This window comes from Carettochelys insculpta, chromosome 14 (genome assembly GCF_033958435.1).
Source record: "Carettochelys insculpta isolate YL-2023 chromosome 14, ASM3395843v1, whole genome shotgun sequence".
Taxonomy (NCBI): domain Eukaryota; kingdom Metazoa; phylum Chordata; order Testudines; family Carettochelyidae; genus Carettochelys; species Carettochelys insculpta.
Genome location: NC_134150.1, coordinates 6832486 through 6856607, shown reverse-complemented (window position 1 = coordinate 6856607; position 24122 = coordinate 6832486). Strand labels below are relative to the sequence as shown.

At 46.0% G+C, this 24122-nt stretch overlaps 1 protein-coding gene across 1 annotated transcript in view; it reads left to right on the top strand.

The window, feature by feature from the left end:
• The window catches only part of NECAB2 (N-terminal EF-hand calcium binding protein 2), a 366794-nt gene that overhangs the window by 289250 nt on the left and 53422 nt on the right, over positions 1-24122 (top strand). The window contains exon 8 of the mRNA XM_075008621.1: positions 8120-8199. Within this exon, the coding sequence (XP_074864722.1) occupies positions 8120-8199 (80 nt within the window). The remainder of the gene's footprint in view (positions 1-8119; positions 8200-24122) is intronic.

The window sequence follows — 24122 nt, the reverse complement described above, 5'->3', positions numbered from 1 at the left end:
TATGACATTTCCATGTTGGTTTACCAAACATAACTCTTAAGAAAGTAAAATTTTGAGCTGTGTGTATTTTTTCTGCATGAAGGTTCCATACTTCCCCAATCTTCCTTAATATTAGAACGGCCATAGTGGGTCAGACCAAAGGTCCATTGAACCCAGTGTCCTGTCCTCTGAACAGTGGCCAATGCCAGGTGTCACAGAGAAATGAACAGAACAGATAATCATCAAGCGATACGTCCCCTGTCACTCATCCTGACAAACAGGCTAGGGACACCATTCCTACCTAGCCATTGAAGGACCCAACCGCCATGAATTTATCTAGCACTTTTCTGAACCCTGGTAAAGTCTTGGTCTTCACAACATCCTCTGGCAAGGAGTTCCACATGTTGACTGTGCGTTGCATGAAGAAATACTTTTTGTTTGTTTTAATCCTGCTACCTACTAATTTCATGTGGTGACCCTTAGCTCTTGTGTTATGGGAACAAGTAAATAACTTTTCCTATCCCCTTTCTCCACGCCAGTAATGATTTTATAAACCTCTACCATATTCTCCCTTAGTTTCCTCTTTTCTAAGCTGAAAAGTCCCAGTCTCGTCATGTGACAGTCATTCCAATCCCCTGAAGATTTTTGTGACCCTTTTCTGATCTTTTGCAATGACAAGATATCTTTTTTGAGATGAGGTGAGCACAGAATATTCAAGATTTGGGTGTACTGTGGATTTATAATAAAAGCAATAAGATTGTCTCGGTCTTATTCTCTATCCCTTTTTTAATGACTCCTAACATTCTGCTTGCTTTTTGGACTGCTGCCTCAAATTAAGTGGATGTTTTCAGGGAACTATCCACAATGACCCTATGATCTCTCTTGAGTGGTAGTAGTTAATTTAGACCCCATCATTTTGTATGCAAAGTTGGGATTACGCTTTCCAATGTCCATTACTTTCCATTTATCAACATTAGAAATCATCTGCCATTTTGTTGCCCAGTGATAAAGTTTTGTGAGATTCTCTTAAAGCACTTCACAGTCTGCTTTGGAGTTAACTGTCTTGTGCAGTTTAATATCATGTGCAAATGTTGCCACCTCACTCTTAGCCCTTTTGTCTGGATCATTTAGTAATAAGTTGAATAGGATTGGTACCAGTACAGGACATCTCTAGTTACACCTCTCCATTATGAAAATAACCATTTATTCCTACCCTGCTGGTAAAGATTTGCTTTAGCCAGTGAGGACATAAATCTCCAAGTTTCTACCCATTTTGAAATCCCCATGGGTTCCTCCTTGGCTCTGTCCACAGCTATTTTAAATCTTCTGTGCTTGGTCCATTTCACACTGTCAGCCACAAATAGAGTAATACCTATTCTTGCCCATATATTCTCTGGGAGATCATTAATTATAATGTTGAACAGGGCTGGGCTGATCACAAGCGCCTGAGGAGTGCCATTGGTACATCTAGAAATAAGATAAAGATTCTGTCACAGGTATTTTTACTAAAAATCTGGGAAAGGTTGTGGGCAATAAATAAAAGTTCTGATCCCTGTGACCTGTCCCTGACTTTTACCAAAAAACAAATCCACCTGCTACTTCAGCAGGCCAGGAACTGCTGCTCTGGCCCGCCAGCCAGCCCGTCCAGCCCAATAGGTGCTCCACCACTGCCCTGAAAGAAGTCCCAGTGTAAACTGCCTACAGGCAAGCTCAAACCTGGGACATCTGCAGCATGAGCAAAAGGCCACCTGGCTTTTGGCTTAGGCTGTAGAGGACACTTATTCTTTCTCTGTGAAGTGGTCTAGGTAATACTACGTGGAACAGTAAACCACACATAGGTGTGGTTACACCAGCAACCCCAGAAAGGCTCAGAATCCAAGACAGACTCTTACTTTTGTTTAGAATGTGACAGAGTCAGGCCAGAGGCAGCTCTAAAAAAGCAGAAGCAGCCTCAGCTAATGATGTATCATCATAGGCAGAGTGGGAGCAGCAGGGAAGAGGCTGCCATAAATCAATTAAGGGCCAGCTGTCCCCACTTGAGGCTGCCACAGGTCTTTTAAAAAGCCTCCCCCAAGTAGGGAAAGGGAAAGAGAGTGGAGGAGGAGTTGGTTGTGGTCGTGGGCAAGCTGTGAGGTTTGTAGCATGGACAAGGAGAACACCAAGAGTCCCAGAGACAGCAAAGGAGATGAGGTGCTCCTGAAGGGAGTATTTGGGTTCCCTGCCCTGGGTAAACCCCATGGCTCAGCTGAAGCCTGGGAAGGACTGGTCACTCAGCCTGGCCAGACTGGGGGGCTCTACCCTACCTGCTGCCCTTTGGGCCAAGGGACCAAGCCCCAGCTAGGCTAAGCAGGCCCCATACTGCAGGACTGTGCCAGAGGTCTGGGGCCCAGGAGTGACACTGACCTGGCCACAATAAGCATTTGACAAAGCCAGCCCCATTCTGCCAATACTGCAGTTCCCAGGTTCCATCATGTGAGAAGTCTCTTATCCACCAGAACATTCTTCCTTTTGTTGCAGCTGTATACTGTATACAGCCTGCCTGCCTTCCATAGCATGTCAGGTGCTTGTCAGTATCCAGAAAGACAGTATTATAAACCCTGTTCCACTTGGTTTTCTGTATTTCTGTTTGTAATTGTACAGTATCATCCACTGCATATCTACTTCTCCTGAAACCCCCCCGCACAGTTTACAATTTCATTCCTTTCAAAGACTCCACTAATCACAGAAGATTGGCCATGGCTCTGACAGCTGCTGCAGGCCCAGGGGCAAGATGGGAGGGTGCAGGGCTAAAAGCAATGGGGTGAGGCTGAGGACAGTCAGACTTAGGCCCTCCCCACACTCCCTCAGAGCTGTGGAGCAGCAGCCCAGTGCTCTGTGGTGTGTTTCAAAGGAACCTGGAGCTCCGGCTGCCACCTCTGCTATTTTGGCAGAGGTGGCAGCTGGGGATCTGGGCCCCTTTGAAATGCTTGGCCCTGAGGCAACTGCCCCTTTTGTCCCCCATACCCTCGTCAATGGGCTTGAAGGTGGGGGTTGTTAGAGACCTTAGGAGGTTAACTAGTCCAGTGCCCTGCACAAAGTGGGACCAACTCTCACTAAATCATTCCAGCCAGGGCTTAGTCAAGCATTAATTTGACCTCTTAAATTCAAACTTGGCGTTACACTGCATCAGAGGGGCGGGGTGAGAAAGTTGACCTTAGCACCCCCTTCAAATTGACCTCATGGTGTTTGCAGTGAAGAGGGTCACCTTGTAAAATTGAGCTAAGTGCCTTAAAAGTGTCTGTAGCTGTGTCTACACGTGCATGCTACTTCAAAGTAGCGGCACTAACTTCGAAATAGCGCCCGTCGTGGCTACACGCGTCGGGCGCTATTTCGAAGTTAACTTCGATGTTAGGCGGCGAGACGTCGAAGTCGCTAACCTCATGAGGGGATCGGAATAGCGCCCTACTTCGACGTTCAACGTCGAAGTAGGGACCGTGTAGATGATCCGCGTCCCGCAACGTCGAAATTGTGGGGTCCTCCATGGCAGCCATCAGCTGGGGGGTTGAGAGACGCTGTCTCTCCAGCCCGTGCGGGGCTCTATGGTCACCGTGTGCAGCAGCCCTTAGCCCAGGGCTTCTGGCTGCTGCTGCTGCAGCGGGGGATTCATGCTGCATGCACAGGGTCTGCAACTCGTTGTCGGCTCTGTGGATCTTGTGGTGTTTAGTGCAAGTGTGTCTGGGAGGGGCCCTTTAAGGGAGCAGCTGGCTGTTGAGTCCGCCGTGTGACCCTGTCTGCAGCTGTGCCTGGCACCCTTATTTCGATGTGTGCTACTGTGGCGTGTAGACGTTCCCTCGCTGCGCCTATTTCGATGTGGTGCTGCGCAACGTCGATGTTGAACATCGACGTTGCCAGCCCTGGAGGACGTGTAGACGTTATTCATCGAAATAGCCTATTTCGATGTCGCCACATCGAAATAGGCTACTTCGATGTAGGCTTCACGTGTAGACGTAGCCTGTATGATGCAGTGTAGACATTGCCTAAGCATTTGGTGAGGCCTGGGGCTTAGGCCTGACCTAGCACTGATCTGTGAGTGTACAGTCTGATTATGTCATATCCTAGAAGTCTAGCCATGGGTTTTCTCACTTGCCACGTTTCTGGTACACATAGCATACATTAGGTTTGTTTTCCATTTCAAACATGTTTTCTTCAACGCCTGGCCATGTGTTATTGAATCGTGTGTGAATTCGGAAAAAAACTGCTAGAACCCTGTTATTTAAACTACTTCATGGACTTCAATTAAAAGTGCATGAATGTGGTCTATCAGGACGTTGCCAATATGCATTATTTTTCTGCCACTTCTGTTATAATATTTGTTCTTCCAGTCTTTTCCTTTGTCTGTAAAGAACAATTCATCACTTTTATCACAAATGCTATGACAGTCTAATGTCTCTGACTATTGTCCTTCTACTGTCTGTCCTGCCCTGTGCTGTATGTTATTGTGCCAGCATCTCTTTTCCCTCGCTGGTGTTTACATTCTTCTCTATATTTCATTGTGAATATCTTTCGGTGACTTCTGCATAGAGTATTTTATGGATCGTTTGAATTTTCTGTCTCTGTCTAGCTCACTCCCTGGCCACACACCCTGTGCATGAGGAACTGTGCTTATCTCTACAACTACCGTGTGTTAGGTTTGGTCCTTCGGTACAGTTGCTTGAGTGTTCTCCTCCACAAGTACCACACCTCATTTTTGTCTTTTATGGAAGCTACCACATGCTCGAACCTGTGACATCTATACACTGCCAGAGGGACTGGGATATATGGTTCCACCCAGAAAAGCTGAAGTCCGATATTAACCCTATTAGGTGGTGTTGCACTTTCAAATGTTACTCCGATGGCTGTGAATGGTTTGAGTTCTCCCCATCGCCTGCTAACCGCCTAACAGACAGCACTTGGTTCTCCCCAGTATACCCTTTAAATGCCATGCTCAGTCATGCCTAGGGGAACTCCGTGCATTACCCCTCTTCCTTCTGTCATAAATTTAGGTAGTTGGCAAATTACTTCTGTTTTTCTTAAAACTGTAATTTGAGGAGTTTCTCAGCTTGTTGCCTATGCGTACATTCTACAAATGAATCTCCGTGCCGCATTCATCTGGCCCTAAGGCATCACCTAATCCATTCTGCAGTGTCCATGATATCAATATCTCCCATCTACATCTTCAGCTAGTAAATGGGTATTTATAAAATGCTGATCCTTTTCCCTTACTCATTTTATGTCCTTGCCTCCTCCCTCCTCTCCAAATACAGATACTTCTGATCTTTTATGTTTTCTTTCCCAATCTGAAGCCATTCCTTATCCTTTGTTTCTTCTCCCTCCTTTTCCAGCCTCGCTTCCGACTTGCCATCAGACTCTTTCCATCTCTGGGCAGCCAGTCAATCACTAGCCTAAGCTGTCACTGCGGTCCAAGCACCAGTTCTCAGCCCCTCCCAGCCTACCCTGCTTGCCTGCAGCCTGGCCAGTAGCTGCCCCTTGCTGGCCCAGCCCCGCCAACCACCAGTGTCCTCTTCTGCTCCAGACTTCCTTTCTTCACAGCACCACCCTGCTGCTCCCCAGAGTGCTTCATTTTTAATCCCTCGGGGCCACAGTGCACATGCAGCCAAGTAGCATAATTTGCCTCAAGCCCACTTTAATCCATCTCTCTAATGGTTCAAAGCTCAACCTCTGATTCAAATATCCCTGAACCCTACTACATCAAAACTTTCATCAAGCTGAGATCAGATTTTTGCTGCTTGGCTCCATCTCTAGCTGCTATTTATATTCATGAGACTGTGTGAAGCAGTGATCTGCATCCATCTCTATGACACTTTCTGTCAATATAATCTTTTCCACATCAGTTGACAAGTAAGCTTGAAGAAACCTTGGTATATGAGACATATGGAGAATACCTCCTCACTTGCCTCCCTCCACACTTTGTAATCACAAGGTCTTAGCAACTGGGACCCAAACTAAATTGGTCCTCAAGGAAGAGCACCAGCAAAAGCCAAGATATCTGTGGTGCACGTCTGCTTATTGTAGGATGGAAATTTCTGAGGCAGGTTGTGGTGTTCTGCTAAAGGCCCCCTATTCGAATCTTAAAGTCTGGAGTAGGCCTATAATCCTAAATCTGGAGTAGGCCTATAAACACTTACCATCCATCCCTTGCCACAGCTTCTAACAGCAGTCATGTCACGCACCTCCCCCCCGCCGGGTCGTCACACTCTGTATCTTTGTCTTTTGGAACTAGTCAATGTTCCAGGTTTGGTTCGTTGTGGTGGTATTTGGACAGTAATACTGTCCAACTCAGTGTGGGACAGAGCAGCTTCCCAGTGGGACAGGCTTTCCTGGCAGGCACTGTTTGGACAGGAGGGCTGTGTCTACACTTGCATTCCTCTTGCAAAAGCAGAATGCAAATGAGGGATTTTGAAAAGGCAAATGAGGCACTGATTTACATATTTCATCCTTCATTTGCATAATCTTTTCAGAAGAGTTTCTTTAGAAAGAAGAAAAAGCAGTGTAGACGCAACTCTTTCGAAAATAAAACCCCGTCTTCGAAAGAACCCTGCTTCCTATTTTGTGTCAGAAAGAAGGGTTCTTTCGAAGATGAGGTTTATTTTCGAAAGAGCCCCGTCCATGCTGCTTTTTTTCTTTCAAAAGAAACTCTTCCGAAAAGAGATTATGCAAATGGTGCTTAAGATATGTAAATCAGTGTCTCATTTGCATTTTCAAATTATTTCATTTGCATTCCTCTTTCGAAAGAGGAATGCAAGTGTAAACAGCCGAGGTAATATGCTAAGATTATCACCGGCAAAGCCGTACCCCATCTTTTCCTTCTTTTTGGAGTCAGTGCTTTAAAAGGGTTCCCAGGGAGTTTTCTCCAGAGCACCACTTCTGCTTCCTCCTTAGACCTGTCTCAAAAAGCCCCTCCAGGAGTGACCTTTCTGTTTAGCCGGTCAAAAAAATCCAGCACATCCACGCCCTCAGGCAGGCAGGGCTGAGAACAGAACTCAAACTCCTAAATGTCAGCAGCATAGCTGTGTAAACAGTGCCCTGATGGTTGTAGCAAAGTGTGTCGCAGCCTGGAGCTGATTTCTGTAACTGAGAACAACAAGAAGTCCTGTGGCACCTTAAAGACTAAGATTTATTTTGGAGCATAAGCTTTCATGGGCAAAGACCCACTTCATCAGAATCATCTGATGCTCAAAGCTTATGCTCCAAAATATCTGTTAGTCTATCAGGTGCCACAGGACTTCTTGTTGTTCTCAAAGATACAGACTAACACGGCGACCTTTCTGATACTCGTAACTGAGAAGAAACTTTAACCTTACTGGCAGGTCTTCTGTGGGGTATCTTATTGGTCTCTGCCTGTCCCTCTGCGTCTTCTGAAGCATTCTAAGTGAGGCATCAACTTCGTGGAAGCCAAGCAGCTGCCAAGGGGTGTCTGCTAATGGCAGATTATAGATGGGAACAATCTGAAATCTCTTCGTAATACCTGCCTGCTGCAGAGACTAGTTGTTTGTCTAAAGATTGAAGTATGTCCATTGATCCTGGCAAGGCCCTTCTGGCACAGAGCTGGGTATGTTTTGCGCATGCTGTGGGGGAATTCCTGCAGGGAATCAGCATGAAAATAACCTGAATGTGACATCAATTACAATTGCCTTAAGGATGGGAGTGGATCTTCGTCCAAAGAGCTAAAAAATAAGGCCATTGAAATGATATTCAGGCACAGACCTGAACTAGAGTCCTAGATTCCCACACTGGGAAAGTTTGGATTTTTGGTGCTAACTTTCCAGCTGCCTCAGCCACCCTGCTATTTTTAGCATTCCAGCTTCAGCAGAGCTAGCATGTGATGTCTGCCTGTCTCAGGCAATGCACCTCCCAGACACTGTGCAAATATATCCCCTTTTTAACAGTGATTTCTATTCCCTTCTTCCATGTAGGCTCAAATGTCAGTGCGAGCCTCACGCCAACACTAAACTCCATTGACTTCAGTGAGAATTGAATCAGGCCCGTTCTGAGGGAAAATTAATAAATCGACCGGCTTTTAACACTGTAATCATATGCTCAGCACATATGTGTATGTGTAGGCTTCTTTTCTGCTGTATTTATACTTGGCTTCTTCTTTTAGGTTCCTCAGATACCAAGGAGGAAGGGCTGGAAGCTCAGATTAATAGATTAGCTGAGTTGATTGGAAGACTGGAAAATAAGGTAAGAGGCTTTTTTTAAGGTTTTGACTAGTAAAGCCCACCGTCCAGTTTATTCTCCAGTTTGGGAGACAGCTACTAATGCTGCAATCTTAAGGCAATGCCTACCCACCATTTTTCTTCTATATTTGTGTATGCTTTACAAAACCCGAGAGTTTATGCCAGGGCCATACTGGGACTGAGTCAACAACAGCCACAGAAAACAGCATTACCAATTAATGCGACTTCAGACTATTTAAAGGAGCACTATCAATTTAAAAATCATATTCTTTAAAATCACTTCCCTTGCTTGTTCCTAGTGTTGCATGTGTTGATTTATACTGGCACATACAATTCCCTGGTCTCTCCTTAGTGTGGTTACTTACTGCATGTGCTTGCTTTTTTCACTCTGCTGACTTTGGACAATGAAAATCGACCAGTTTGGGGCCCTTTTGCTGCAGCGTTTGGGTTGTATACGCTGTTCTGAAACGTCTCTATCCAAAAAATAAACGAACAAGCAAAAGAGAGGACTGCTTTGTTCATTTGTTTTTGAGCAATTTCTCCATCTAGTGCATAGCTGAAGTAGCTGCTGGGTCAGATGCTAAGCAAACATGCTGAGAGGGACAAGGAAGTTGTCTCTGGGGACCACTGCATGCTACTCAGCACCCCAGCAGTGAAGATGAGTAGGTGCATGAACCCGGAATCACCCAGACCTTCCCGTCCCTGCCCCCTGTAATAGTACCTCCTCTTTCTGCTTGTACATTGAAACAGTGTTGACCCTGTGCCATAGAAGCTGCATGGGTATCTCCATGCCAGCTGACTGAGACTCACATGGCTTGGGCCAATGGACTGCAGTGTAGACATTTGACCTCTGAGACTCTTCCGCCTAACAGGATCCTAGAACCCCAGCCCCAGCCCCAACATCTGCACCACAATTAAACAGCCCCTTCGCCCAAGCCCCACAAGCCTGACATGCGTTTTTAATTGCATTTTAGACAAAAGCTAAGCGCACAAAGAAAGGCTTTGGACTTGCTCCCTATGGGCCTAGTCCTTCAAGCAGTTACAACAGTGCTGCTTGCACAGATTGACCCTAGTAAACAATCACAGCAGTATACTTGCAGGGTCAGGCATTCAACTTTACCACCTAAAGAAACTATACGAAATGTCAGCAGTTTTTAATTCAGTAATACCCCTACCAGCTGTGTGTCCCTTACTATACTGTACTTACAACAGATCTACAATCCTTCATTTTTAAAAACAATCTTCAGGTACCCCTTATTAATTACTCTGTGCGCCACTGTTGTTATAATCAGCAGTCCTTCTAAGTGAGATAAATTAGCCATGCTTTAGATTAGACACTGCTGGATGTCCAGATTCTAGAAGCATATTTATTGAGCAGTATATTTCAAAGCAACAGACGACTGGCTCATTTAAAGCACATTCTCTTGTCAGCCTCTGATGAACTTTCATTTAGAATTTCATTAGGTGCATTCAGCTAATAGAGTAGCACTACTGTCAAACATTTTGTGCATGCTGAAGTACTCGACAAGGTGATTGATTTTGAGTCAGACAAGGAAATCTGTTAACAGACTTTTTGGAAGGATGCTCTGTGTGTGTGTGTTTGTGTGTACATTGTGTGGGTTGGATTTGTATTGTGTATCAGAATGTTTTAAATAAACACTTGGTAAAATATCATGCCATCAGTTTATAAGCAGAAATTCTCACTTAAATTCCATGTCGCATTATAAGCTTAAATTACTATGAATTAGTTTCCGGAGTTTGTACTGCATTTTAGGATTGTTCTCAATAAAAGGTACTAGTCAAATGCCATAATCATAATTCTTGGGAATAACATCAGGCACCATTAAAAATAGTGATGGTAATGCACAAACCAGAAAGACCAGACAGAAATAACACAAGGTGAGTGTGCTTTTGGGAGACACATCGTTTTTCACGTGTATAGTGAGCAAATTTGCTACAGATTCTTGAGAAGACAATAAACAAGGACTCCTTTTAGAAACTTCGCAGAGTAGAGCCACACCTTAAATTCTAGAGAGTTCAAATTAATCTTTCATCCTGACCTAAATGGAGAATTTATTTAAAAAATTGTGTCTGAGGATCCAAGCATTTAAGGCTAAAACTGAATTCTCAGATTGTGCATCTAAAAATCTATGCATGAGTTTTTAGAGATGTGATTTTATAACCTTCAGCAACAAACTAATGAAATATTTAAAGCCAATTTTAAACTAAGGTCCTGTAGACATACTACAGTAATGCACAATGATTTTTATCAGTAAATTCAGAAACTGACAGTATATGCCTCCAGGTTGGCACATGCCTGTTAAATGCCTTCATTACCACTGTATAGTTTTTTCATAGGTTCAGTGTTTTGCTCATAGGTCTAGCAAGCTGGAAGGCTTTTCACTTTTAAGTTACTAGATCCACTCCAGGAGAAGACTAACCAGGCTGCATCGGCCTGCTGTGGGAGCCTAAAGTATGGTCAGTGGGGATAGAAAGTGGGGAAAGGTGGGGCACTAAGACCCAGGGAAGGCATTAACTCCCTTTGCCTCTTATTCCCACTGCCCATGCTGCCAGCAGAGGTGCCTTTTTGTATCTCAGGGTGACAAATCTGTGTGAACTGATCAAAGAGTAAAAACCCATGGAAGTCAAATCACATTGGGTAACTCATCACTGCTAACCCTATTCACCCCTCAGTAAAACTAAAGTGTCCGATCTTCACTGTTTTTATCTCAGGATCACTCCAAGCATGTTAGTTACCCTGAGGGAAAAGACACCTTTCTTAGCAATGAAGACAAGGCCTTTAGTGATTTTTAGGTTGTTCTGCAGGTTTTGTTGTTGCAGCTTTTCATGAAATAGGAGAAAGAAGATTGAGGGCTGGTGTCAGGATTGAATTATTGTTGTGATGGAAAAGCAGGTATGAGCTGATGTTCTCCAAAAGTGCTGTTTTCCTTTCCCCTGTATTTCAAATAAGCTGTAAAGGTAGCAGTTTGTATAGGAAGCAAATCCCATTGTGGCCATTCAGCCAATTGAATTGCATTGTGGTTCTTGTGAAGTGTGTCAACACAGTGCTGGAGTTTGAGTTCTCAGTTCCCCGGGTACTACATGCTTCCCAGGGCTGAGGAAGCACATCCCAAGCTTCTGAGACCTTCCAGCAGTTCTTCCCAGCCAATGCACCATTTGTAACACTGGAGCTGTGTCTACACGTGCACGCTACTTCGAAGTAGCCGCACTAACTTCGAAATAGCGCCCGTCACGGCTACATGCGTCGGGCGCTATTTCAAAGTTAACTTCGACGTTAGGCGGCGAGACGTTGAAGTCGCTAACCTCATGAGGGGATCGGAATAGCGCCCTACTTCGACGTTCAACGTCGAAGTAGGGACCGTGTAGACGATCCGCGTCCCGCAACGTCGAAATTGCCGGGTCCTCCATGGCGGCCATCAGCTGGGGGGTTGAGAGATGCTCTCTCTCCAGCCCCTGCGGGGCTTTATGGTCACCGTGTGCAGCAGCCCTTAGCCCAGGGCTTGTGGCTGCTGCTGCGGCAGCTGGGGATCCATGCTGCAGGCACAGGGTCTGCAACCAGTTGTCGGCTCTGTGGATCTTGTGTTGTTTAGTGCAACTGTGTCTGGGAGGGGCCCTTTAAGGGAGCGGCTTGCTGTTGAGTCCGCCCTGTGACCCTGTCTGCAGCTGTGCCTGGCACCCTTATTTCGATGTGTGCTACTTTGGCGTGTAGACGTACCCTCGCAGCGCCTATTTCGATGTGGTGCTGCGCAACGTCGAAGTTGAACATCGACGTTGCCAGCCCTGGAGGACGTGTAGATGTTATTCATCGAAATAGCCTATTTCGATGTTGGCTTCACATGTAGACGTAGCCTGGCAGACCCAGGTCTCCAGCACCAGGGATTGAACTTGCAATCATAGAATCTAAAGCCCTGTGCTCTACCACATGAGTTAAAAGCCAGCTGGCGCTCAGCTGAGGCTGTAGGGCAGAAACTTCACTCACCCTAGAATGAGGTCTCAGTTCCTCTAGGTACTACATGACCACAAATGAATAACACAATAGTTTTTATTTTTATTTGCATTTTTTACAATGGACGAGACTAATTAATCCCGACCTTCACCCCCATAGAGCTAGTCCCTGCATGCTGTTTGCTGACCAGGGAAGAAAAATAGAGAATTACAGGGAAGGAGCACTCCCCAGAGGGGCTGTAGTGCCAGATTCTTGCTTTTGAAACAAGCTGATTTCAAGCAGAGAGAAACAGTGATGTGTCTATTTGAGAATGTGACACACCTCGGTTTTCCTTAGAAACTGGTAAATTTCACAAACTGCCTTTGAGATCTCTCAAAGGAGCTGTGCTCCCAAATTCTCCTCTGTTACCAGGCCTTGCTGTAAGGTTCCTTTCCTTGGTTTGTCCAGTTTTCCCTGACACTTTCCCATTCTTGTGACATTTATGAAGAGGCTTCTTGAGAAAATTAAAAATACTTTATGAAAATAGCCCATTTTAATTTAAACAGAAAAGCAGTCAAGTAGCACTTTAAAGACTAACGAAATAGTTTATTAGGTGAGCTTTCGTGGGACAGACCCACTTCTTCAGACCATAGCCATACCAGAACAGACTCAATATTTAAGGCACAGAGAACCAAAAACAGGAATCAAGGTGGACAAATCAGAAAAAAAAATTATCAAGGTGAGCAAATCAGAGAGCAGAGGGGCAGAAGTTGGGGGGAAGTCAAGAATTAAATTAAGCCAAGTATGCAAACAAACCCCTATCGTGTCCCAGAAAATTCCCATCCCAGTTCAAACCATGTGTTAATGTGTAGAATTTGAATATAAAAGAGAGTTCAGCAGCCTCTCTTTCAAGCGTGTTGTGAAAATTCCTCTTCAGTAACATGCAAACTCTTAAGTCATTAACAGAATGGCCCACTCCATTGAAATGCCAGCTAACAGGTTTGTGGATCAGGAGTGTTTTTATGTCTGTTTGTGCCCATTAATTCTTTGTCTAAGGGAGTTAGAAGTCTGTCCAATATACAAAGCATGTGGGCATTGTTGACACATGATGGCATATATGATGTTAGTTGAGGAACATGAGAATGTACTCGTGATTCTGTGAATCACCTGGTTAGGTCCAGTGATGGTATCTCCAGAGAATATATGTGGACAAAGCTGGCAGCGGGCTTTGTTGCAAGGAAAAGTTCCAGGATCGGTGTTCCTGCAGTATAGACTCTGGCTGTTGGTCAGAATCCTCATAAAGTTGGGAGGTTGTCTGTAGGAGAGAACAGGCCTGTCACCCAGGGCCTTCTGGAGTGTGGCATCCTGATTAAGGATAGGTCGCAGGTGTTTAATAATTCGTTGCAGTGGTTTTGAGTTGGGGGCTGTCTGCCCCTGTACTCTCTGATTTGCTCACCTGGATCATTTTTTTTTCTGATTTGTCCACCTTGATTCCTGTTTTTGGTTCTCTGTGCCTTAAATATTGAGTCTGTTCTGGTATGACTATGGTCTGAAGAAGTGGGTCTGTCCCACGAAAGCTCACCTGATAAATTATTTTGTTAGTCTTTAAACTGCTACTTGACTGCTTTTTTGTTTTGATAGTATATAGCCTAGCACGGCTTTCTCTCTGTTACATTTTAATTTGAGTGTGTGTGTGTGTGGCGTTTGAGCCTCATCCAGAGCCCTCTGAACTCAAGTAAAATCTATTGACTATGCAGATCCAGCAGATTGCAACTCAAAAAGGAAGCATATATGAAGAGGAAACTTGAACAGATGATGAAGGAGGAATATAAATATATGGCTGGAGAATGCCAGGGGTAATCAGGAAGGTGAAAGCACAATGAGAACTGCAGCTAGCAAAGCATGTGAAGGGTAACAAGAAGGGTTTCTACAGGCATGTTAATCATAAGAGGGTGACCAGGGAAGGTGTGGAGCCGTTACTGGATGAGGGAGGTAACCTTGTGGCAGATGGTGTGGGAAATGCTGGAGTACTCAATGCTTTTTTTGCCTCCGTCTTCACGGACAAGGTCAGCTTCCAGACTACGGCACTAGGTAATGCAGTATGGGAAGGAGCTGGGCAGCCCTTGGTGGAGAAAGAACAGGTTATGAGCTATTTAGAAAAGCTGGACATACACAAATGCATGGGTCCAGATTTTAATGCATTCAAGGGTACAGAGGGTATTGGCAAATATCATTGCAGAGCCTTTAGCCATTATCTTTGAAAACTCATGGGGATTGGGAGAGGTCCTGGATGATTGGAAAAAGCCAAATATAGTGCTCGTCTTTAATAAAGAAAAGAAGGTCAGTCCTGGAAGCTATAGACCAGTTAGCCTTATCTCAGTCCCTGGAAAAAATCATGGCAGGGATCCTCAAACAATCCATTTTGAAGCACTTGGAAGAGGGCAAAGTGATCAGGAATAGGTAACATGGATTCACGAAGGGCAAGTCATGCCTGACCAATCTGAGTAGCTTCTTGAAGAGGTAGCTAGCTCTGTGGACATAGGGAAGTCAATGGATGTGGTTTAGCTTGACTTTAGCAAAGTTTTTGATGCAGTCTCTCACAATATTCTTGCCCACAGGTTAAGGAGGTATGAATTGTTCAATGTCTGGTTGATGGTCAGTTTCAAGTGGAGCACCCCAAGGATTGGTTGTAGGGCCCATTTTGTTGAACATCTTTATTAATGAACTGGATGAGAGGATGGATTGCACCCTCTGCATATTTGCGAATGACACTAAGCTAGGGGAACAGGTTGGAGGGTAGGGACGGGGGCTGGAGTGACCTAGATAAATTGGAGGATTGGCCCAAAAGCAGTCTAATTAAGTTCAACAAAGACAAGTGCAGAGTCCTGCACTTGGTATGGAAGAACCCCAAGCATTGTTACAGGCTGGAGACTGACTAGCTAAGCAGCAGGGCAGCAGAAAAGGACCGGGGGATTACAGTGAATGGCTATGTTGACACTACAGTGATCCTTCTTAAGAAATTCATCCAGAAGATCTATTCTGAAAAAATGTGGATTGAAAAAATCTGCTCTTTCGTTAGTGTCCACACAGTCCCAGCTCCTTCAGAAGAAAGGGCTGGTGATCGAAAAATCAAGTGCCATGAGGACTGCTCTTTTGCGAAAAGCTCCCCCGGGATGTCTACACATGTTTTTTTCTGAAAATATGTTTTGGAAAAAGGCTCTCTTTCTCATCGGGGAGAAGAGGGCTGGCAAAAATGCTGTGTTCTTCCAATTTAATATTGAAAGGGTGCATTTTGTGTGTGGATGCTTCACTGGATTTTTTAAAAGAGCCCCTGTGTTTTCAATAAAGCTTGCTAATGTAGACATAGCTGATAACAGCCTGGGTATGAGCCAACAGTGTGCCCTTGTAGCTAAGAAGGCAAATGGCATATTGGGGTGCAATAAAAGAAGCATTTTCAGCAGATCTAGAAACATTATTCCCCTCTATTCAGCAATGGTGAGGCCACATGTGGAGTATTGTGTCCAGTTCTGGGCCCCCTGTATAGAAAGGATGTGGACGCATTGCAGCATATCTGGCGGAGGGCAATGAAAATTATTAGGGGTTTGGAGCACATGATCTATGAGGAGAGGGTGAGGGATTTGGTCTTATTTAGTTTGCAGAAAAGAGTGAGCAGTGCTTTGATAGAAGCCTTCAACTTCCTGAAGGTGGGCTGTAAAGAGGATGGCGGGAGGTTGTTTTCAGTAGTGATCTATGGCAGAACAAACAGCAATGCTCTCAAGTGACAGAGGGGGACATGTAGGAGGAGATCTTCCGGATATGAGGAAAAACTAGGAGAGTAGTGAAGCACCGGAATGCATGACCAAGAGAGGTGGTGGAATCTCCATCCCTAGAGGTTTTTAAGTCCTGGCTTGACAAAGTCCTGGTTGGGATGATTTAGGTGGGGTTGATCCTGCTTCAGGCAGGGGGCTGGACTCGATGACCTCCTGAGGTCCCATCCAGCCCTATGATTCTATGGTTCTGTGATTCTGTGAACATTAAAATCTATACATTATAATATTTGTCCAAAATAAGTCAGAGTTATGCATATTTATATTCATAAGCCAATTTTTATAAAGCAGGCCAGGGGACCATTACAGTGAGAATATAATAGAGGTCTATAAAATCATGACTGCTGTGGAGAAGGTAGACAAGGGAAAGTTATTTACTTATTCCCAAAACACAAGGATAGGGGTCACCAAATGAAATTAACAGGTAGTAGGCTTAAAACAAATGGAAGCAATATTTCTTCATACAACACACAATCAAGCTTCCAAACTCCTTGCCAGAGGATGTTATGAAGACCAGAACTTTAAGAGGGTTCAGAAAAGAGCTAGATAAATTCCTGGGATACACGTCTTTCAATGTCTATTAGTCAGGATGGTTAGGAATGGTGTCCTTAACCTCTATTTCAGAGTCTGGAATAGGTGAGAGGAGTGGGTTCACTCAATGATCACCTGTTCTGTTCATCCTCTCTGGGGCACCTGGCGTTAGCCACAGTCAGAAGACAGGTTACTGAGTTAGATGGACATTTGGTCTGACTCAATACGGTCATGCCTGTGTTCCTATATTAATGAAGATTGTGAAAGTTTGGAGATTCAACACCTCTTCTCCTCTTAATCCATTTCTGTGTCCCCTGTATTTTCTTTTACATATTGTCCAGGGATGACATTCAGTCCTGTACAGGGGGTCACTGGAAAGACAATGCACCTTCTATTCCTTCACAATAGGCTTGGGTGAGACTTATGTGATCCATATGTCTTCTGTTGGCCCTCTGCACACTGGCTGAAAGGCCAATTACATCCCATCTATTTTTTGCACAACATGAGGCTGAGACTTTGCCTACACTGGCAATTGAGTGACAAAGCTTTTGTCAGTCACAGGTGCTTAACCCCTCCCAATAACAAAAGCTTTGCCACTGCAAATACTAATGTAAACGGTGCTTTACCAGCTGACAAAACAATGGCTCAGGGGAGTGGAAGCTTTTTATCAGCAAAAGTGCCAACAAGCCAGGCTTACACTGCCTGACTTTGAGCCCCATGGCTATATCAACACAGTCCTGTTGCTAAAAGCTGTGTAGTGTAGACACCCTCAGAGACACACACACCCTCTCTTCCTGCTAGCTTCAGTCTCCACTACCACTTGATCCATGGTAGACAGGTCCTTTTCTTTTTGTTTAGCTTGTACCTCTGACTCTTCAGGAGTGCAAACAACCAGATATTAATGAAAGGCGAATGGCCTTGCCAGTGCAATTCCTTCTTATAGAAAGAAATGGGGAACAGGAGTTGCCAGTGATTATAAATTGCCATCGTTGGTGGGAAGGAGGTGGGGCTGCCTGTTGAGCAGCTAATGTTATTGCTGCCATGTGGGACTCTTGGCAGGAAAGATTCCTGTAGTGCTAAGAAGGGTCAATAATTTCAAAACACAAGGTGCTAAATCACAGTCGCTCAGAGATCAAAATGCCACCCAGCCGATTAGCAGCTGGGATTTTAGTTTCTACTGGTGGTGCACTTGGCACCTGCCTCTCTGGGTACACACAAATATTCTGTACCTGGATGGAAAAGATTAGTGGGAACATTGCCTATGATCTTGACTGCTTCAGAATCTGAAAAAGGATGGGGCTTTCCACAGCTGAATTGTTGATCTGCCAGTTGAAATGCAGCAGGGTCTGCCCCGAAATCCAAGACTGCATGTGCTGCTTCCCGTAATGGTTTCCCTTGTAATCCCTGCTTGTTCTCCTAGAACAGGGAGGGGCAATGTTTCATTACCTCTTAAACTGCTTAGATGTAAACTGCCAGTTCCCAGTATCTGGTGTGTGTGCATTTAGATCAATGGCCAAATTCTGCCACTGCCTCTCAGAGGTGGTTTAACTAGAGCAGGGTCAGCAACGGCCAAGGGTAGCACGTGGGCTGATTTTTATTGGCTCGCAGGGCAGGAGGTGTGTGCTGCAGCAGGAGCTGTGCAGGGGTCCTGGGCGGAAAGAGGCCCTCATAGGGAAGAGCATTGCTCAGAGGAACGTTCAGGGACCGCACCTGATGCTCCACTGGGGCTTCACCCCCACGGGACTGGGAAGAGGGGAAGGTTGCTCCGGGGCAGAGCTCCGAAGCCAGCAGCCCACAGACCTTCCAGCTGGCTTCAGAGCCCAGCCCCGGAGCGACTTTTGGCCCTCCCTAGCCCAGGTCCCCTCCCCCACCCCCTGTGGAGCATGAGACAGGGGCTGCCGGCTTCGGGGATGAGTGGGGCGGGGCTCTCTGGCAAACATTGCCCATCCCCCATGTGCGTTTTGGCAGCACAATGTAGACCCCTTGTGGCCGTAGACCAGATGCTACTTGGCTGTAAGGAGAGATTGTTTCCCTCGTCTAATAGGAGGTGTTGGAGGACCAGGCATGGGGGACGTTTAGAGAGGGGATTAAGGAAGGCAGTGAGCAGGGGGTAGGGAGGGAATTTGGAGGTCAGGACTCCTAGAGTCTGGGATGGGAAGGGAAGTGAGCACTGGGGCCAGGCCAGCTCTTTCTGGCTTTACCACCTTTACCTGTGCAACTTTGGCCCAATTACTATAGACCAGGTTTTAGTCCGTGCTCAGCTCCTTACATTCAGGTCGGTGGGGTGGGGGGCAGGGGACTCCCTTTGATACTGGGAAGGCAGGAATTCTCCGTGGCTCTGTCTGACCTCTTGTGCTACTCCCTTTCTCTGCCTCATGCCCCTCCAACCCTGCTAAAATGGGTCTGCAGGTGTTGCAGCTCCTAATCCCAGGTGTGGGCTGCCGGCTTTGGTGTCTTGGTGGAGCACCAGGATGGCAGGCTGCTGGCTTCAGATCCCCACCCCAGAGCAACCTTCTGCCCTCCCCAGCTTGAGCCCCCTCCCTGGCCCCCTGCATGTTCCCCAGCGAGATGTCACTTCCTCATCCTGGCCTCTTCCTGCCCAGGGCATCTGGCCCCCCGCGCAGCCCCACCCCCACACAGCACCCCCCCCGACCCCAGTTCTGCCGTCCCCTGCCTGAGCCCAGCCAGCAACGCATGGGCCCAGGTGAGTGGCTCAGACTCATCCCCGCCCTGGGGCCACAGCCAGTGAGAAACCCCAGTGAGCAGTCTGCCTGAAGGCCCTGACAGATGGGGGTGGAGGAGCCAAGCAGCAAGGGAGTGCACTTGTCTGGGTAGGGGGCCTGGAGGCAGGGAGTGCACCCTGTGCCCACAGCAATGCCCTGTCCAACAGGGTACAAAGCAACCCCCACCCCCACCCTGGACCCCAGCCACTCTTTGGCTCCTCACCTGCCCGGCTGGAAAACTGGGCTCTGTTACATTCAGCTGCTCCAGACTTGTGGTTAAGGGGAGGCTCTTGCAGGGGAAGGAGGATTTTTTCCATCCTTAAAGCATCTTGTATGAAAGGCTACACAGATTATATGGGATTTCATACAAGAAAAAAAGAGTGGGGGAAATGTGAACTCCTCAGCCAAAGCCCAGGAGGCAAGTGAAAATTCCCGCCTGCCCCAATGATTTTAAGCTAACGTGTTTTGAAAGTGAGCAGAGCCTGACTCTCCATTTTGAAAGCTGAGGGTTTGCAGAAATCAGTGCTGCATTATGGCTGACCCCTGCACTAAATGCTAAAGCTCTGCATTGTTATCTGTTTATTAATTAATGAACCTGTTGTAAGTAGGACTATTAGTGACTTTAAAAAGTATTAGCACCACTTTGCCCATACATGCAAGTCAAAAGGTCAAATTTTAGCACTCCCCTCAGAAAGGTTGCTGGCCGCTGAACTAGAATGAGGAAAAATCCGTTCAGTCAACGTAAAAGGTGTCTACACTACAGAGCTACAGCATTCTAACTGCAGCAGAGTCGATGAAGCACTGCAGTTGAGACGTGCCCTCTGAAAAGGTGCAGTACAGGCAGTGCCAGAGCAAACTTTTTCTCCTGTCTCACTGAGCTGCTTCCCAATACCCTGCAAAAATCACCTCTCAGGGTGAAGGTAGTTCAGTATATAGTGGCTGTTCACATCTTAGCATCTGTGATAACTTGGGTAACTTGTAGAATGAACAGTGCAGCAAGGGATATCTTCTTTGGGTGTACTAGCAAACGCCTCCTCTTCTCTCTCTGGTTCTGCTGGGTATCTGTCCTTGCAATGCCCTTTGAATTTTAATGGCACATGCCACTGCAGAACAGGCACAGACATAACAATATATCACAGATATGAGTCGTGAAACACCAGGGCCCTGCTTTTGAAATGCCACAATGGCTTGCAATGGAAAATTAAAACAAAAAATGTGTAGAATTCCTCATCCTGATTAGTTCCAGCCCAGTGGCTTACAATAGTTAAGTAAGCAAAAAGATGAGCCCAAGAAGGTAATATCTTTTACCAGACCAGTTTAAAAGTTGGTCCTAATTACCTCCCTCATCTTGGCTACGTCTACACTAGCCCAAAACTTCGAAAGGGCCATGCAAATGGCCATTTCAAAGTTTACTAATGAAGCACTGAAATGCATATTCAGCACCTCATTAGAATGCCAGCAGCCATGGCACTTCGAAATTGACGCGGCTTGCCACCACACGACTCATCCAGATGGGACTCCTTTTCGAAAGGACCCCAGCAACTTCGAAATCCCCTTATTCCTATCTGCTGTTAGGAATAAGGGGATTTCAAAGTTGCCGGGGTCCTTTCGAAAAGGAGCCCCATCTGGACAAGCCGCGTGGCGGTGAGCCACATCAATTTCAAAGTGCCGTGGCTGCCGGCATTCTAATGAGGTGCTGAATATGCATTTCAGCGCTTCATTAGTAAACTCTGAAATGGCCACGTGCATGGCCATTTCCAAGTTTTGGGCTAGTGTAGACATGGCCCTTGTGTCTCTAATACCCAGAGTTCAACTCAGATACAACACTGCACATATTAAATAAGCAGAAACATTTTAAAAAGGCCTATATTCCAGCATCTGTGAACACCTGAAGTCTGTCTTTCAGACAGGCCTGTAAGGCCATACTTTCCGTATCCTGAATTATATAATCAGAATTCACAACAGGGCTGTATGGAGTTAGTGTTATCTAGGTCTTGGGCAACATTAAAATGTGTAAAATAAAAAAAACCCAAGCATGAGAAAAGTTGTAGCTCAAGCCTGAGCTGAAGATTCAATCCAATTGTCAAGCTGTGGCCTCAGGACCATTGAAACAGATTATATATATATTATAGGCACGGGTGTATTCTAAAAAGAGGAGATGGATCCCTGCCCTCCCCTCCCGCAGCCAATCCCATGCCTGGGGCTGCCGAGGTGCTGGTGCTCGGTACCCACAAGAACCAGCACAAAAAAAGCACTGGACTAGTCCACAGATAAATGGGAGCTTGGAATGGGGGCCCCCCCCATCAAGTGGTTTGAAGTGAGAATGAGGTTATGAAGTGACCCACAGAATGACCATGCAGTTGAGAGCATGGGGAACCATTGATTCAGTCTAATGACATGAACCCAGAACAGGATCCTCAGGGTTTGCATTGGCTATCTACATTAGACACTTGGGACTCGTCTACACTTGCCCCCAGCTTCGAAGGGGGCATGTTAATCAGGGTGACGGGAGATTACTAATGAAATGCTGCGGTGAATACGTAACACTTCATTAGCCTAATTCTCCCCCAAGGCAACTTCAAAGTGCCAGCAGGCGTGTAGCTGCAGGCACTTCAAAGTGCCTTTACTCCCCAAAATTTTGAGGAGTAAAGGCACTTCAAAGTTTCCGCAGGTACACACCTGCCAGCACATCGAAGTTGGACACTTCAAAGTTGCCGCGGGGGAGAATTAGCCTAATGAAGTGCTGCATAGTCACCACAGAACTTCATTAGTAATCTCCCATCGCCCTGATTAACATGCCCCCTTTGAAGTTGAGGGCAAGTGTAGACCCAGCCTTGGTGCAGTGGAGACTGCAGAAAGATGTGTAGGGGGAAAGCATTCATAGCAATGCTGGATTTAATCTTTCCCTTTGTGTTGTCATAACAACTTACGGTAGCTCTGTAAGTAACTGTTCATCTTGGCAATATTTTTAGAAAGTTGGTTGTCAAGGCAACATAATGCAGTTTCCTAATGGTTTGGGGTGGTTTTTTTTTACCATTACAATTATTCACTTTTTTTCTTCTCAAAGAGCCAGGCTGACTCACATACCAGGATGTAACTGGATGAACTGATGATATAATGCCTCCATGTTGATGGCCTCTTCCTTATTGTCCTTAATTCTGTGCAATTCTGATACCTGTATCTGGGAAGGTGATGGCGTTGGATGAGTGAAACCCTGTCCTTCTTCTGGTTTCTCTTATTTTCCACTCCATTTTTGAGGCTTCATTTTGATGCCATTATTTCCTCCCACTCTAGAAGGTCTGCCCCAGCTTTCTCTCAAGTGCTGGAGTTATACGCTCTTCAGTTGGCTAGAGAGTTCAAGGTACAGTCTTGGGAAGATTAACCATTGGCAGAAAGTGTTGTGGGAAACGATAGATTCATTGAAGTCTTCAGATCAAGACTTACATGCCTTTAATCAGATGCAAATTAGAGTATTCAATAAAGAATAATTAGATAATTGTTTAGATTAGATAATCTGGTCCATGTTATCCTGGATATGAGACTAGATGATCTAGTGCTCTCACCGGGCCTTGGAAAACCAGTGAAGCTATCATACAGGGTTCAGGCTCTTCTCTTCTGAAACCCCTACCCCTTTTAATGTACACCAAGGCTTGCTGGCAGTCCACTACTGGTCAAATGTCTGTTTCCTTGTCAAGACTACTTTTTATCTGAACAACAAATCTCGAAGAACACCAGTTCCGGAAGGAAGTAACTGTCCTTTCCTGTGCGGCTGAAGGGGCTACAGACATCATTGCAGCTGCTGTTGTTCATGGGCTTCTTGTGTTTGTGCCACAGGACATTTGCTTTTCCAACAGAATGCTGTCTGCTCCAGTCTCTCTGTGTGCCTAAAGAGAGGGAGGCTGTTTCTCCCATCTTAGCCTCTAACTCATTTCTCAGGATGGTAAGTTGTCCTTCTCTGGACCCCATTTCTATTGCCGATTTTCTTTAAGCATCCTCCGGAAGGAGAGGTTTCTCTTTCCAATTCCCATACACCTATTTCTGTAAGTTCCCACTGGTGTTTATGGTAGGCAGAACATTTTCTCTCCAGAACACGCAACCACTCCAGTGCCTTCTCTCTCTCTCTCTGTTAGACTGAAGGCTTCTTCCTGCTAGTTTCAGTTTAGCTCCACTGCTTCACAGGGCACCTACCCACCCACTATCTCTTGTGTTCCCAATGTCTCACTCCCTAGACAGGTGTATTTTGCTTTCATCGGACACCTTCTTACATTCAGCAGCTAGGATCATCTTCCCCTTCTCAATATTGGCAGTCTCCTACATTCTCACCATATGGTGCTGGGCCTTGATTTCTGCCTGGGCCCCTTTGGTATCTGCTGTAGCCTTCGTGGCTCCTAGGTGGGTTCCTCTTCCTTCCTAGGTCCCCTTTGTAGCCTTCCTGGTTCCTGGGTGGATTCCCTCTAACTGGTCCACACTGTAGACCTCACAGCTCCCTGGTGCGTTCCCTCTTTCAAAGCTTGAGTCCCCACCATAGTCCTCTTGGCTTCTGTGTGGTTTCCCTCTTTTGCCTGGGGCTCACCTGCCCCTGGCTCTCTCTGTCTCTGGACCTCCCAGTCTTTACCATTCTCACCGTCAGGGCAAACTCAAGCTCAGCCTGGCCATTTGGCAGCCCCGTCCTTTCTCTGGGGCAGTGCCTCGTTATGTGGCTATTATGGTGGCAGTGGAAGCATCTCCCTTGTCTTCCACCAGCTACAGCCTTCCCAGTATTAATATTTGGCTTAGCTCTTTTCTCAGGGCGAGGCTGGGTCTTGCAAACGCCATTGGAACTCTCCCTCTTTATGTGGTTGGGCTCTCCCCAGGCCTAACATTTGGGCACCACTGCACCCTCACAGGACACACACTCCTA